The sequence below is a fragment of the Neofelis nebulosa genome, chromosome 13, assembly GCF_028018385.1.
Source record: "Neofelis nebulosa isolate mNeoNeb1 chromosome 13, mNeoNeb1.pri, whole genome shotgun sequence".
Classification (NCBI taxonomy): Eukaryota; Metazoa; Chordata; class Mammalia; order Carnivora; family Felidae; genus Neofelis; species Neofelis nebulosa.
Window position 1 is genome coordinate 12,001,315 of NC_080794.1, and position 14,502 is coordinate 12,015,816.

General features: G+C 47.0%; 1 protein-coding gene across 5 annotated transcripts in view; it reads left to right on the top strand.

The window, feature by feature from the left end:
- The window catches only part of RNLS (renalase, FAD dependent amine oxidase), a 322,949-nt gene that overhangs the window by 276,217 nt on the left and 32,230 nt on the right, over positions 1 to 14,502 (top strand). For 4 of the 5 annotated variants that reach the window (XM_058696301.1, XM_058696291.1, XM_058696290.1 and 1 more), the window contains one exon: positions 7,230 to 7,601. The exons of the other annotated variant lie outside the window; for it this stretch is intronic. In XM_058696301.1, the coding sequence (XP_058552284.1) occupies positions 7,230 to 7,448 (219 nt within the window). In that variant the 3' untranslated portion in view covers positions 7,449 to 7,601. Of the gene's footprint in view, positions 1 to 7,229; positions 7,602 to 14,502 lie in introns of those variants that run through there. 5 annotated transcript variants of the gene reach the window in all.

Consider the following 14,502-nt stretch of genomic DNA (forward strand, 5'->3'; position numbering starts at 1 on the left):
GTGCATGTGCCCCTTGGAATAAGCCTTTTTATATCCTTTGGATAAATACCTAGTTGTGCAATTGCTGGGTGCTGGCGTAGTTCTATTTTTAATGTTTTGAGGAACGTCCCCACTGTTTTCCAAAGTGGCTGCACCAGTTTGCATTCCCACAAACAGTGCAAAAGGGTTCCCCTTTCTCCACATCCTCGCCAAAGGCTGCCGTTGCCTGAGTTGTTACTTTTAGCCATTCTGACAGGGTCTCGCTGCCTCTTAAAAAACTTTGTATCATTCTCCCTTCTCAGAGGAGGCAACTGGGGCCCTGAGAAATTAAACAGTTTGTCTGTGAAATGTGCATTCTTCACCAAAGCCCCACAGGCTTCAAGCAGCCAGGGCAAATCAGACAAGAACCCGAGAAAACTTCATAGGGCCCAGAATAAAGTGTGATAATTACAAGGTCTTGACAAGTATCAAGGATCAATGCTAGATGTTCTGTTAGCCACAGACTTAATCCTCGGGTCAGAATCCTTTTTTGGCACCTGTGAATAGTGCAGGAACCACAGTGTAATTCAAATCAGCAATTCTGAGATATAGAAGGCCTTGAAAATGTGTGATTTCATGATAGGAAATACTTTCCCCCACCCCCCGCCATGGATTGCAGATTTTGAAGCTCAAAGAATAAGCTTGGCAAGGCCTAAATCTAAATGCTTCTCATAAATGTTATACTTTTTGTAGTTATTACTGAATTGCCTGTACCAGAAAGGTGTGCTGAAACCGGTGTGTGTGTGTGTGTGTGTGTGTGTGTGTGTAAGATTATCTGGTCAACTGGCCTGGCCGTCTTCCTGGGGCTGAGGCACCCTGGAGAGTGCATATCTGAGTCATAGTCCTTAAACTTCAGTGTTTGAAAGAACTTCAAAATTTACCTGCCTCAAACCTTTCATTTACCGATGAGGGTTGTGGGACCCTGAGATATCAAAGGTCACAGAGCTAATGAGCACCCTTCATTTGACAACTAATTGAACACCGAAGGGACTCGGATAGAGGGCTTTGCACTGCACCATGCTGTTCAGTGGCTAACATAGACTATGTGCACAACACCAGTAATCCTGCAATTAAAAACAAAATCTGTCGGGGCGCCTGGGTGGCTCCGGTGGTTAAGTGTCTGACTCTTGATTTCAGCTCGGGTCATGACCTCACAGTTCGTCAGTTCAAGCCCCAGGTTGGCTCTGCTCAGACAGTGCGGAACCTGCTTGAGATTCTCTCTCCCTCTCTCTCTGCCCCTCTCCTGATGGCTCTCTATCTCTCCCTCAAAATAAATAAAAATACACTTAAAAAAGAACTGCTGTCTATGACATAGACATACAAGGTCTCCCTTGGTCTGGGCTCTGCCTACTTCCTTACCATCATCTTCCACAGATCCTCAGTATGAACTCTTGGTCTTTAGATTTCCAAGAAAATACTTACTGTGCACTCTTGTCTTAGCTTGGGCACTATAACGCTACCACGAACTGGTGTCTTATAAACAAGCAGAACAGACTGTATTCCCCACAGTTCTGGGGGCAGACAGTCTGAGAGCAGGGTGCCTGCATCGTTGGGGTCTGCTGAAAGCCTCTTCCAGGTTGCAAACTGCTGGCTCCTTGTTGTTTCCTCATGCGGTGGCAAGAGCAGAGCTCTCTGGACCCATCTTAGAAGGGCACTGATCCCATTCATGACCCAATTACCTCCCAAAGGCCCCCTACCTCCAAAAATCATCCCTCTGAGGATTAGATTCCAATACATGCATGTGGGGAGGGGGACACAAACGTTCAGGCCAGGGCAGTTCTCCTGGATCTGAGCCTTTCTATAGGCTCTTACCTCCATCTGGGTGGCCTTTCTTATTGTTCACCATCTGAGATCCGTCATCTGTCAAAACTCCGAAGCAAGACCTTCACAGGGCAGCTTCCCATGAGGACCCCTCATGCCCCACCTGCCCATCCACAAGGGATTCATCCGATCCCTATTCTCTTTTCTCACTGCACAGCTGTCTGGGGGTGGGACGCTTACCCCATTGTGTTTGGGCTCTTGGTTTAATTTTGTTCCTTCCATTAAAGTCTGAACTGACCAAAGTCAGACGTCCGATGCTGTTCATTTTTGTAATCATCTAATGCCTTGCCTCTTAGCGAATACTGAAAAAAAAAAAAATGGTAACAATCATAATTAACATTTAATCCCTACAATAAGCCTAAGGGGAAAGCACGGTAGGGGTACACATTACCAGGGTTCACCAAGATTTCTTGCTCTCGAAGTTAGCCGTGACCACGTGACTCACTTTGACCAGTGAAATTTAAGCAGAAGCGATCTCCATCACCTCCGTGTATCATCATCTGAGAGCAGGTACCCTTTTCCCTGCTCGGGTGGACCCTACAGCCTGGTCCTGAGCAGGCAATGTCATCCGGTGGTGAAGCTTCCCTCACCTCTGCTGACCCACGTTGCACATATAGTATGGGTGAGAAATAAATCTCTGTTGTCTTAAATCACTGAATTTCATGTTCACTACTGCAGCATATCTAGGCAAATTCTTCTCTAACTCCTTCCGGTACCCTCCGAATTATCCGTTCCCTAATTCTATCTGAACTGTAGGCGATTGCTCTCGGCAGGCACATACGCATACAGTATTTTTTCCTAGAAAGCAATAAAGAATGTGCTGTTGGTGTGTTTGTTTTGCAGTAAGGCTTTTTAAAGTCATTAAAAGTTCTTTCTTACTTTCTGCTAAGCAAACGTAGTATCTTTCATTAATGTCAAGCACAAACGCTTGTGTCTGACGTAAGTGATATCATATACTATTTGTCTTTATCCATCTGACTTATCTCAGCACGATGCCCTTAAGGTCTGCTTTGACTTCCTTAAAGAAATGTTCATTTGTATTTATGTGTTTTTAATGTTTGTCTATTTTTGAGAGAGAGAGAGAGAGAGAGAGAGAGAGCGAGAGAGAGAGCGTGAGCATGGGAGGGGCTAGAGAGAGAGGGGGGACAGAGGACATTAAGCGGGCTCTGCCCTGACCGCAGTGAGTCCAATGCGGGGCTCGAGCTCATGAACTGTGAGGTCATGACCTGCGCCAAAGTCAGACCCTCAACCGAATGAGCCACCCAGGCGCCCCAGAGATTTTCGTTTTAAAGAGGAAAAACAAAACAAAACAAAAAGGCAATTCTCTTTTCTAGTGGTATCAGTGGATTGGTAAAGTACTGAAATTAGGTCAGATGAAGGGAATGCAAATTCAAGGCTAAGGAAAGCACTGCTGTTTGTCTAAATCAGCCTGAGGACCCTTCCATGGAGGCCTGAAAAGCACAGTGCTCTCCAGGAAATCGGGTTAGTATGAGCTAAGATATGAGCAAAGGACTCTCTTACAGGAATTACCATTAATATCAGTCAGTCAACAAGATTTGTAAAGCCAAATGAGTTCCAGTCCAAACTCTGCCTTGTTCTATGATCACGGTCACATCATTTCACCTCTTGGAGTCTTAGTTTTATCATCTGGAAAATGGGCAAATAACAGCTACCTTCATAGAGCTACTGCATGGGTTATATCCTTGCATGAGCTCATGTTTATAAAGCCCTTAGCACAGTGCCCAATATGATAGGCATTTGGCGAAGAGAAATCTTAAGCCAGCCCTCACTAACACCTGCCGATCTGCTTATCCTGGATGAAAGAAAAAATCAGAATGGTATCATGAAGAAATGCCTGCGATACCCAAGGAAACCAACCCAAGTTCACTCATCTTCCCAGTTCCTGTTCTTTTGAGTGATTTGTTGGTCGAAGAATTATGACGTGAAGCGGGCACAGAGGATGTGTTCTTTTAACCTCGGAGCCAAGGATTCGGCTACGGTTAGATATTTAGTACCCCCTCCTCTCGGCCCCGATCAATCTTGCTCTTCTGAAAATTCCAACTTAAATTTCTGCCTCGTCCTGTATACATTCCGTGCCTCCGGTTTTATTCTTCATACACCTGGGGAAAAATTAACATACGCCACACACAGTGAGGTAGCTGGGTTTTCATTTCAGAACGTACTCGGTTGGTAGCTATAAATACAGGTATAGAGATTTTCCTTACTCAGTTTACAGGTGGAGACTGTTGTGCAGGTAGGCCATAATTCATTCACCTGGTTCCCAGGGACAGTCGTGTAAACTGTTTCCAAGTAGGACTTTCTTTTGAAAAGCCTTGGCACCCATAAGCACATATCCTTAAAGCCCATTTAAGTTGAGGAAGGGTGTTAGGCTCGGCACTGGAGGTTACTCCCCGCGGTGATGGTAGGTAATATATTTCCTTTTCATTTGTGCAGCTACCCCCTTTTTCCAGCCCCAATTAAAATTATAATTAATGTCCTATAAATATATTGATGTGATGGCTTTTGCCAAGTTGGAAATGGGGATGATTTTGCTCACTCGGCTAGAGGTGGGGGTCTTTAGCAACCCCTCTTTCCTCTGTCTTCGTACCTTCACTTTACCAACTGGTCGCAAGGTGAGACCCACCGATGTGATTCCCAGCTAGGTGTTCTCAGCCCCCTCCTGGGTACTTTTCCAAACCAGTCCTTTCGTAGCTGATGATTAATGTGGTACGTCCCACACCATACTTTAATGCTAAGTAGGAAAGAACCATTACGTGAGGACATTGTCTACAGTTAGCTTTGTGTGTAGAATTAGAAAACGAACAAAGTCCACAGGACGAACGTCCAGGAGAAACTGGGGTGTCCAAAATGCTCTTTAGCTTGAGGGATGTGCGCTCATCAGTAGCAGAGCTCCATAGACTCCACTCTTCTTTCCCCACTTCCTCATGATCTTTATGCCAAGGATCCCTGGGTCTCGGGTGAGAAGGTGAGCCTGTCTTTTCGGACATCCAGACGTTACAAGCCCAAACACTCCTAAGGCAAGAGAATATCTACAGAATTTCGTCGGATGGTTTCCATTACGACCTAATGGCCGGATCTTAGGCCTGGGATTTGTTCCTAACCATTGCCTTAATTCACTTTGCAGATTTGAGTTTATCGTTTCCCCATTACGTCGGTGTGTCCGTTGGCACAAAAGAACGAACATTTGTGATCATCCGATAAAAATTGTGCTTTGCTTAGAGACCTCCCAGGGAAGTGAGTGGCCATGCTTTCCATGCATAGAAGGGTTCGACAGTGAACATTTATCATATTATGTATTTCTCACTATAGCCCGAGGAGGAAGGCATTATGACATCCTCTGTTTATAGCCATGGAGGCTCAGAGAAATTAACTAGTTTTCCCAGAGTTATCAGAACAAGTGAGTGGTGGGGTCAGGGTTCAAAATGGACTTTAAAAGATGGTTCTTTCCAAAAGTCAAATGAGATTTTATTAACTAGAACCCTAAATGCATAATCCTAAACCTTTATCTTCAGTGTCCCTGAAGTGTCCTCTGAAAATGTATGAGCAAAAGACTCTCTTACAGGAATTATTAAAACCACAGCCATTCAGCAAGATTTATAAATTACCCTTTATGTCTTACCATGAACGACAGCAGTAACATTTTTGCACTGCAGACTCCTTTCAACTTCTCAAAGTACTATCTGTGCCTTTTGATGCATTTTATTCTCCCAGAAATAGTGTGATTCCTCAGAGATGAGGTCAAAGAATTTGCCTAGTCAGTTCTGGTTTCCTGACCCTCCCTCCATAGAAATTTCTGTCAGGAGGAGGACTGTGTTTATGCACGTGTGATTCAATTATTGTATTGATTTTTCTTCGGTAAAAGAGTAAGTGTTTGTTGCAACAAACCAAACAGTTTAGGCCTGTTTTTGAAATTCATCACTTCCTCCTTTCTTTTTCCAACCTCACTGTCCTGAAGTTGTCCGCGGGAACGGATTGGCGTATAATCTTCCACTCCAGACTATGGAAATCCATACTTCAACATCATAGACTGAGTCATGTAGTAAAACGTCCTTCCTCCAGGAAGTCAGGAAGTATAGTCTTTACAAATGGCGGCACAGGAATCCATCTGAGATTCTCCCGCCAGCCTTAGAGTCAAGTTCTGCCTTTCCTATTCATCCTGTGCCTGAATTCTTCTTCCCAGCTAGAGGCCTCCCAACCTGACCATCTGCAAAGTAGTTCCCGGGATTAATTGGCACTGGGGCTGAGCTTGCCATGTTCCCAGTTTATCACCCCCCGGACGTAGTATCTGTTCAACACACTACATGAAGATTGTGAGCCACACCCATTCTGTCACCCTAGCCAGTTGCCCATCAATTTCCACCAATGATAAGGCGGATTGTGTAAGAACCTGTGCACACAGTCCTCCCTGATGCGAATGCAGTGCACCTTCGGTGGCCCCCTTCCTGCCATTCCCCTGACTGCACGAGAAATGTCTCTCGGGCTCTGTCCTAAAATCGTTTTACAATCTTTTAACTTAACACTCATATCGTATCAATTGTGACATCATAATGCGATTCGCATTGATTCGAAGCTGCCATCGAGATGAGCTCATAACTATGTCAAAACCTCCGCCGAGTAAATAAAGGACTGATTTTGAATGTGGGGAATGATGTAGGCTGGAAAGATCATGGAAAGAGACTAGAAACAATACAAGCTCAGTAGGGAAATTTTAGACATCAAACATTTTTTTTTTAACACAAAATACCAAAGGTCACTAGTCTCCCACATCAAATGCACAGACAATTTTTTTAAACAAATCCATTTCAGTCTGAGTCTTGAAACAAGTCTAAAATATGTGATTTTTGTTATGAAGATTCTAGGATAATTTTAAATTTGTTGTTTTTAAAAAACGAAGGAGGAACTGTTTTGGATGTCAGAGGAGGGCTGGGGGGTTGCGGGGGGGAGAATGGAGCCATGGCCTCTCTGTCCTCATTCAGCACATGAATTTCCACCTATCCTGAGTGCTTGACATCCGAAGAATCTCCAAGTACAGAATTCCAAAATCATCCTCATTCGCAGGCTTAAGATGCCACCAGAGAGGCTCCAAAATGTGGCTTTGTGACACTTTTTGAAGGGCTGGCAGCCCCCTTTATACTCAATGAAGGCTGACTGGAGCACCCACAATTGGCCCAAGATGCAACTTCTGCATTTATCTTGGCAAACAGTTTGACAAGAGGGTGAGGTTTGGCCAAGGGTGGGTGGAATCAGCATGCAAACGTTCCTTCGCCCATCTCATCCTGTCTGAAGAAGGCGGATGGAGATGGACGGTTTTCAGGCTGAGTTCCCGCCGACCTTAACTGGAAATAACTTGCTCTCTTTCACATCTGCAGCTGTGTCCTCCTCAGGGAGTTGTCCAACTCAATGTGATTTTAAACATCTGTCAGCTAAATCAGAGCTCCAAATTTAGCACTCGGGAACATTATGTGGATTTGCGATGCTCACTGGAGAACACTGGATCCATAAACCAAGCTCACATGAGACAGCCGGGTGGTGGTATTCTGGTTGGCAATTTCATCTATGACACATTTATTTTGCCTGCACATTTATGAACATTATGTAAAGGGAAAGAGTGACCGTTTCCCTGAAAACGGCTTTCGGAATCGCCGCAAGATCAATACCAGGATGGAAAGTCTTTGCACTGGGAACGCTGACTGTTTTCCTACCCAATCACTTGCCTGCAATTAAAAAATATTCCCAACAGAGTCATTTTGTATGAATTTTCTGAAACTCTGTTCTCCACCCTGAGCTGCCTTTCTGGTCCAGCTACAACTTTCTTCCCCTGTGCCCATCTTGGAGGGAGATAAGCTTTGCATATAGTCATGGCTCCAAGTGGCCATCTTTGAAGATCTCTAGGATGCAGAAAATCATCCTTTTCCTCCACTGGGCTGACGTTCTGAAGAGATGTGCTGTTGTTCATGAGGAGCACGAAGCAAGGCCTTTGCTCAGAGACTCCCTCTTGGCTGAGGCAATACCCCTGAACGGCTGGCTAACAATCCTTCGTGCACGTGGGGGTTTGTAACCCATTCTGTCAGTTCCTGAGATCATGGTATCCTTGAGGGGAAACACGGGGGGTGGGGGGAAACAGCCTCGCAATTCAGTGTGAGTTCCCAACAGATGATGAACCACAGTAGACTAAAACTTGCGAATTTCCTCTCCTTAGGTTAGTGCCAGATCTCATAGCTCCCAAAGTCCTCGGACAGAATTAGTTACCCCCTCCTCTGAGCTCTGGAGAGAGCCGGTGTGCCTCTCATCTGGTATTGATGCATGGTATCGTGAGGGAGGATCTTCAAATGCCACTGAGGTCTCTCAGGGGGCAGAAATGGCGTTTGATTTGTCCTGCATGCTCAAGATTAGGACAGGCCTGTAGACGGTGGCCAACTAACATTTTATAGATAGACGGACTGGCACTAGTTTGAATAGCCTAAGAACGTACGGTCTAGAAGCAAGGAAAGGTGGTCCAGGCACAGGTGGCTGGCAAGAGAGCCCTTTACAGAGGTGCCCTGGATAATCCCAAATGGATTATGGACATATTTGGGCAACAGGCTCAACTTCACTTCTCTTGCTTTGGAGAGAGGGCAGTGCTCGTGGAGGCAGCCAGGGGCTAAGAACGTGAAGAAGTGTTGCCATCCACACGGGGTTGTCCCAGGGGGCTGAGCAGGTTGTGGTTTCTACTTCATGATGTCTTCTCTTCGGCCCCTGAAGATTAAATTGGCTGAAATTTATTCCTGGAAGGCCTTGATTTCTTCCCCCTACTTATGCCCACGTAAGGTAATACCTCACGCCCACGTAAGGTAATAAACAGTTAAGACCAAAGACTGTAGTAGCATCAGACAGACCAGGGTTCAAATCCCAGGGCAGAAGTCGTTAAGGTGGATTATCCTAGAAAAATTACTCAACATCTCTGAGCTAACTCCTTAAGTAACGGGAGGGATTAAGCGAGCCAGTGTGAGTCAAGTCTCTGGCGAATGTTCAGTGTGGCCGCTCTTATCAGCATTACCGTAAGTAGTTTGGACTCTTTTATGTGCAAGAGATAAGAATGAGCCAAAGCTGGCTTAACCGAAAAATACAGGTGTGTGCCACAGACGTTGGGAGTGGGAATGGACCTGGGCCCCACGGAGGCACCATCCCGTCCGCCTCTCTCCGCACATAATTGCGGGAAGCCCCACCTCTTGGCTAACATGTCGCAGGTTCAGCTACAAGATAAGCCTTTCTCGTGGCTTTAATGGCGCACGTCTAGGGGAAAGGCTCAGGTAGACTCACCTTGAATCTGGCGCTCGTCCTGCTCATTCAGCTGTGGTGGGGGTTAGGCACAGGTGGGCACAAGGTCATGGCTATCCAGAGGTCCCCCACCCCGGCTCCCTTCATTGGTGTAGAGGCTGGCAGAGGGGGAGGACTGTTGGCTTTGGGGGCAGGAGTTCCTGCTGAGATGGGCCGATGCTGCAGAAATTACCTTCAAAGTATCACGAGGAGGAAGAATGGGACACTTAGAAATGCGTGAAGTGTACTTCTCTGTGGAAAAAAGCCTGCCCAAATACTGCAAATAGGTTATGATCATGACTACATTCATTTCCAAAGGTAAGGATTTATAGGGAGCATAAAGAAATTGTTTTTATGCTATGGCGATGATTTTTTAATGCCCTTTGATTTACTAACAAAGTTCTGTTTAACGTGGAAAGGCTCCTGCAAGGATTAGTAACCGTGAGCCTTTGCCACCTAGCACCTTAGCAAGGATTAGTTGACAGCTGGCTGAGGGCCAGGCCGCAGGGGACAGATCCAGGCCTGGAGGAGAGGAGGCAGGGAGCAGAAAAGTGCCAAGGGCACTGGAGGCAAGCTTCTTGTTCTTCGCAGTGTATGGGTACGAAGCCCCTCTCTTCCTGGAAAGGCAGAAACCTGGCTCAGAATTCTGAAGCCTCCGTCGTATTTTCACAGAATGTCAGTGAATTTCAGGCCAGAGAAAGGGCAGCGGGCTACCCGTGAAGTCCTTTGGTGATAAGAAGGCAGCGGGGACATTGGGAGAGGATGCCACAAGCTTTTTCAGGGCAAAGCTGGTGCCGATTTCCAAGGGCTGTGCGGACATCCTGTAGAAACATGTCTATAGAGACAGAGCCCATGTGGAACTCTGTCCCCGGCTCCCACCTCTGGACGCAGTGAGGGCGACCAGGGAGAACTCTCTCCGTGTGGGCCCCTCTCCCTCCAGCCTGAATGTCAGTGTGCTGCCTCTTTAGCCGTCGCTCCTTTCAGGGATTGGGTAGCACAGATGGTCACTGTCATGTTAGAGCCAAAGCCTGATGAGGCAACTTCGAGAGTATCGTGGAAGCTTACCCCCTACCCCCGGCCTGGCCGGGGACCGAGGCTCCAAAATGCGGTGGGTAAATCGCATGGGCAGCCTGGTCTGGAGAAGAGAAGTGTTTTTGAGCTCGTTCAAGCTGGCTGCCCCGAGACATTGCCCGAACGTTTCCCTAAACGCTGCCTCTGTCTTCGACAAAGCTATAGAAGGCCGGAAGAGTTTGGGTGAGTGTTCAGGGCCCACGTGTTGGAAGAGACCCTTCCCTTCTGCTGCCCCCGTGACTATTGTCTGAACTGAAACCCAAAACACCACTAACTCGTGTGATCTCAGCAGGGATTATCCGCAGCCACAGGGCTCTGCGTCCCGTGACATGTAGCCCCACAGAGTTATTCACGTCACACACGCACGACAGAAACACGCTCTCGTGAGAGTAGCCAGCTGGTCAAGCACCGTCGTGGGCTAGGAGCTGAGCACAGAACGGTGACTTGAACTCAGTCCTGCCCCAACGGGTCTACAGTCCAGACAGGGGGAAAGATGCCTGAGGAACCAAGGCCAGCACAGCGGGGTAAATAAATGCTCGTAGGACTAAGGACAGGGCCCTTGACCCAGCGGGCGGAATCTCAACAGCATCTTAAAACATCAGAGAAGGAGTCTCATAGCAAAAAGACCAGAGCCCTGCAGGAAGGAGAGCACGTGGGCAGGCGAAGATGGGGTCACAAAACTGCCGCCCCCGGACCCTCCACCGCAGCCCGGGACGCCCCTCTTCGCACGAAGCCCGGCTTTGAGCCCAGTCCCCAGAGACAGAAGGTCTGGGCGTCTCTGTGGAAGGCTGGGTGGCGTGGGCAGTTGGACACGCAGAACTGAAAACAAAGGCTTTCCTTCCAGGAATTATTACAAAATCTGACTCTCTGATTGGCAGCTTAGAGGACTGTCCGAACTTTCTGTCAGAAGAGGTTCGTCAGGTCCCTCTGAAGAGCGTGTCACACGTAGAGGGTCTGCTGTGTGTGGGGTAGTGGGGATGAGACAGAAAGGAAGTACAACAGGACAGAACAGAGCTGGGACAGGAGCTGGGGGTGCAGGAAAGAAGGAAGGGAAACGCGATGGAGAGGGAGGCCAGCCACGGGCTGACCAGGGGAACCCCCCCGCTGGCCGCTCTCTGGTCACTGGTCACCCGCAGTTGTGTCTCTGCAGACGTGCACAGGGATGAGTAGACTTGGAAGAAGACGGTCCGTTCAGCAAAATAAAGCATTTCTGGGCAGTCGTCTCTGACACGCTTCGGGTGTGGGATAAACGTCCTGCGGTGTGGCCCTCCATAGGGAGAGAGAAAGACTCCCTGGCTGGTGTCAGACACATGAAAAAGCTTCACTGAAATATGGAGTGAAGGAATCTTCAAACATAGGGGTCCAGGGACTTCAGCTCCATGAACATCTGCCCTAAGTCACAAGAAGATGTCAGAAACCAGATGCCGCTTGTGCGTGTGTGTGTGTGTGTGTGTGTGTGTGTGTGACTGTTTCAAATATCTCATTTTATTTTTAATGTATATTGATTTTTTTTAATTTTTTTTAATGTTTATTTATTTTTGAGACAGAGACAGAGCATGAACGGGGGAGGGTCAGAGAGAGGGAGACACAGAATCTGAAACAGGCTCCAGGCTCTGAGCGGTCAGCACAGAGCCCGACGCGGGGGTTCAAACTCACAGACCATGAGATCGTGACCTGAGCCGAAGTCAGACGCTTAACCAACCGAGCCACCCAAGCGCCCAAATGTTTATTGATTTTTGAAGGAGAGAGAGAGACAGAGCGTGAGCAGGGGAGGGCAGAGAGAGAGGGGGACACAGAATCCGAAGCAGGCTCCAGGCTCTGAGCTGTCAGCACAGAGCCCAATGCAGGGCTCGAACTCACCGACCAGGAGATCACGACCTGAGCGGAAGTCAGACGCTTAACCGACTGAGCCGCCCAGGCGCCCCATCAAACATCTCATTTTAAACGTAAAGGACACTGGGGGACACAAACAGCTTAGGTGCACTGTCCAAAGTCTCACGGCCGCTCCTCATTCCTTCGGGTGTAATTCGTGTAAGCATCACCCAGTGCTTGTCGCGTGTCAGGCAGAGTGTAGGACAGTTACCCAGACTTCTTGTCCAGGGCTCTCCTTTTATATTCTTTTAGTTACGTAACTCAGAGGCATCGGCCTGCCTGTCATCTGTATGAGGAGCTTGAAGAGTGAGCGAATCACTTGATAGCAACCTGTATCTTCTCCCTGAACATGCGAGCATTTGATCAGTTGCAAAATATGGAGAAAATAGTTTGTCCTCCAAAGATGAAGCTTTTGTGAATTTTAGGTTTGCAGCTTTCTTTTTTCATGTTTATTTTTGAGAGGGGGAGAGAGAGAGAGAGAGAGAGAGGTAGGGAACAGAGACAGAGGAGACAGAGGATCTGAAGCAGGCTCTGGGCTAACAGCAGAGAGCCCAAAGCGGGGCTGAAACTCACGAACCGTGAGATCATGACCTGAGCCATTCAGATGCTTAACTGACTGAACCACCCATGTGCCCCAGTTTGCAGCGTTTAAAGCAAACAAGGTTGGCATCATAAAGCAAACTGAACAAATTCAAGTGCAGTTTACTATATTATCCTATTAAATTATTGTCTGTTTTGTTATGTTAAAGAGTCTAAATAAGTTAACAAACTTATATGCCTCTCTCACAAATTACGTTTTTAGGACGAATGAGCTCAGGTTATGAAAGTTTGGGTTAATGAAGTTATCAGAGAATTATCCCCAAGGAGCTCTAAATCAGAAGACACGAATGAGTGGCCCCGGCAGAATACTGCCTTTGGTTATGTTGAGTTTGGTTTGCAGAGGGTTGGCCCACACAAGAGTTTTAAAACTGTTGCGTTACTTCACAACACTTAAAAATCGGGAGATTATAGGGGCGCCTGGGTGGCTCAGTCGGTTGAGGGTCCAAATGGGGCTCAGGTCATGATCTCACTGTTTGTGAGTTCGAGCCCCATGTCAGGATCTGTGCTGACAGCTCAGAGCCAGAGCCTGGAGCCTGCTTCGGATTCTGTGTCTCCCTCTCTCTCTCTCTGCCCTTCCCCTGCTCGCATTCTGTCTGTCTCTCTCTCTCAAAAATATACAAATATTTAAAAAATTTTTAAAAAAGAAATCAGAAGATATTATAAAAATCAAGATTCTATTTAGTATACTGCTTTCTAGGCCCTGCGTGAAATAAATCAGAAAAAGACAAGCACCACTTATACGTGGAATCTAAAAAAGAAACAAATAAACAAGCAACAACAAAACTAATATAATGTTGTACGTCAACTTCAATTAAAAGTTTTTAAAGACTCCCACGTGCATGTAAAAAAGAGAATTAAAACCGTGTGCTTTTCTCGTGTTTAAAAAAATAGTAAGATTCTTGCTTCTCCTACAAAAGCAGAAGTTCTAGGGACACTAAGCCACCCCCTCAGTCCCAGGCAGCATGAAGTGTCAAGGGCCGCATTCGGGTGGCCTTTTTAGACGGGGCAAACACTCACCACAGCCCGCCTCACCCCTGCTACCCTCTGCATTCACCTGCTTCACTTATTTACCTGCGAGGGAGGCCTTGCTGGCATTTGAGTTGCTCCATTGCAAGGGTCAAAATCTTTGCAAAGTTGTGGGTGCTTCCAACCAATTTTCTCCAGGTATTGAGTCCAAAAAGGTTCTGGCGATCGGTGATGTTACAGTAAAATATGCATTCATTCACTCAATATATATCGTTCGTTGCCCACCGTGTTCCAGGCATGCGCCAAGAATGAGCACGCTGAGGGACACCTGGTGGCTCAGTTGGTTAAATGTCCGACTTTGGCTCAGGTCATGATCTCGAGGTTTGTAAGTTCGAGCCCCGGGTCGGGCTCTGTGCTGACAGTGCAGAGCTTGCTTCGGATTCTCTGCCTCTCTCTCTCTGCCACATCTCTCTCTCTCTCTCTCTCTCTCTCTCTCAAATAAGTAAAATAAAAACATCAAGAAAAAACTTTTTTTAAAAAAAGGAGCAAGCTGAGAGAGATAAGTTTCGGCCCCTCCGGGACCCCACCGTCTAGTGAGGGAAATGTGTATGGTTACAATGGTTTATCCAAATGTTATCGTGAGTCACGGTAGCACAGAGGTGGGAGCCACCGGTTTCAATCAGGGGAATTTGGGAAATTTTAATAGAGCGAATAAGAACTGAACTCCATGTTCAGGGTCCGACTGGGAAAACAGCAAATATTCGAAGTAAGGAAAATGGAGCCGTTTTGTCCTGAAGGTGACAACCGAGCTATGGCGGTTTTAAAACAACACCCCAA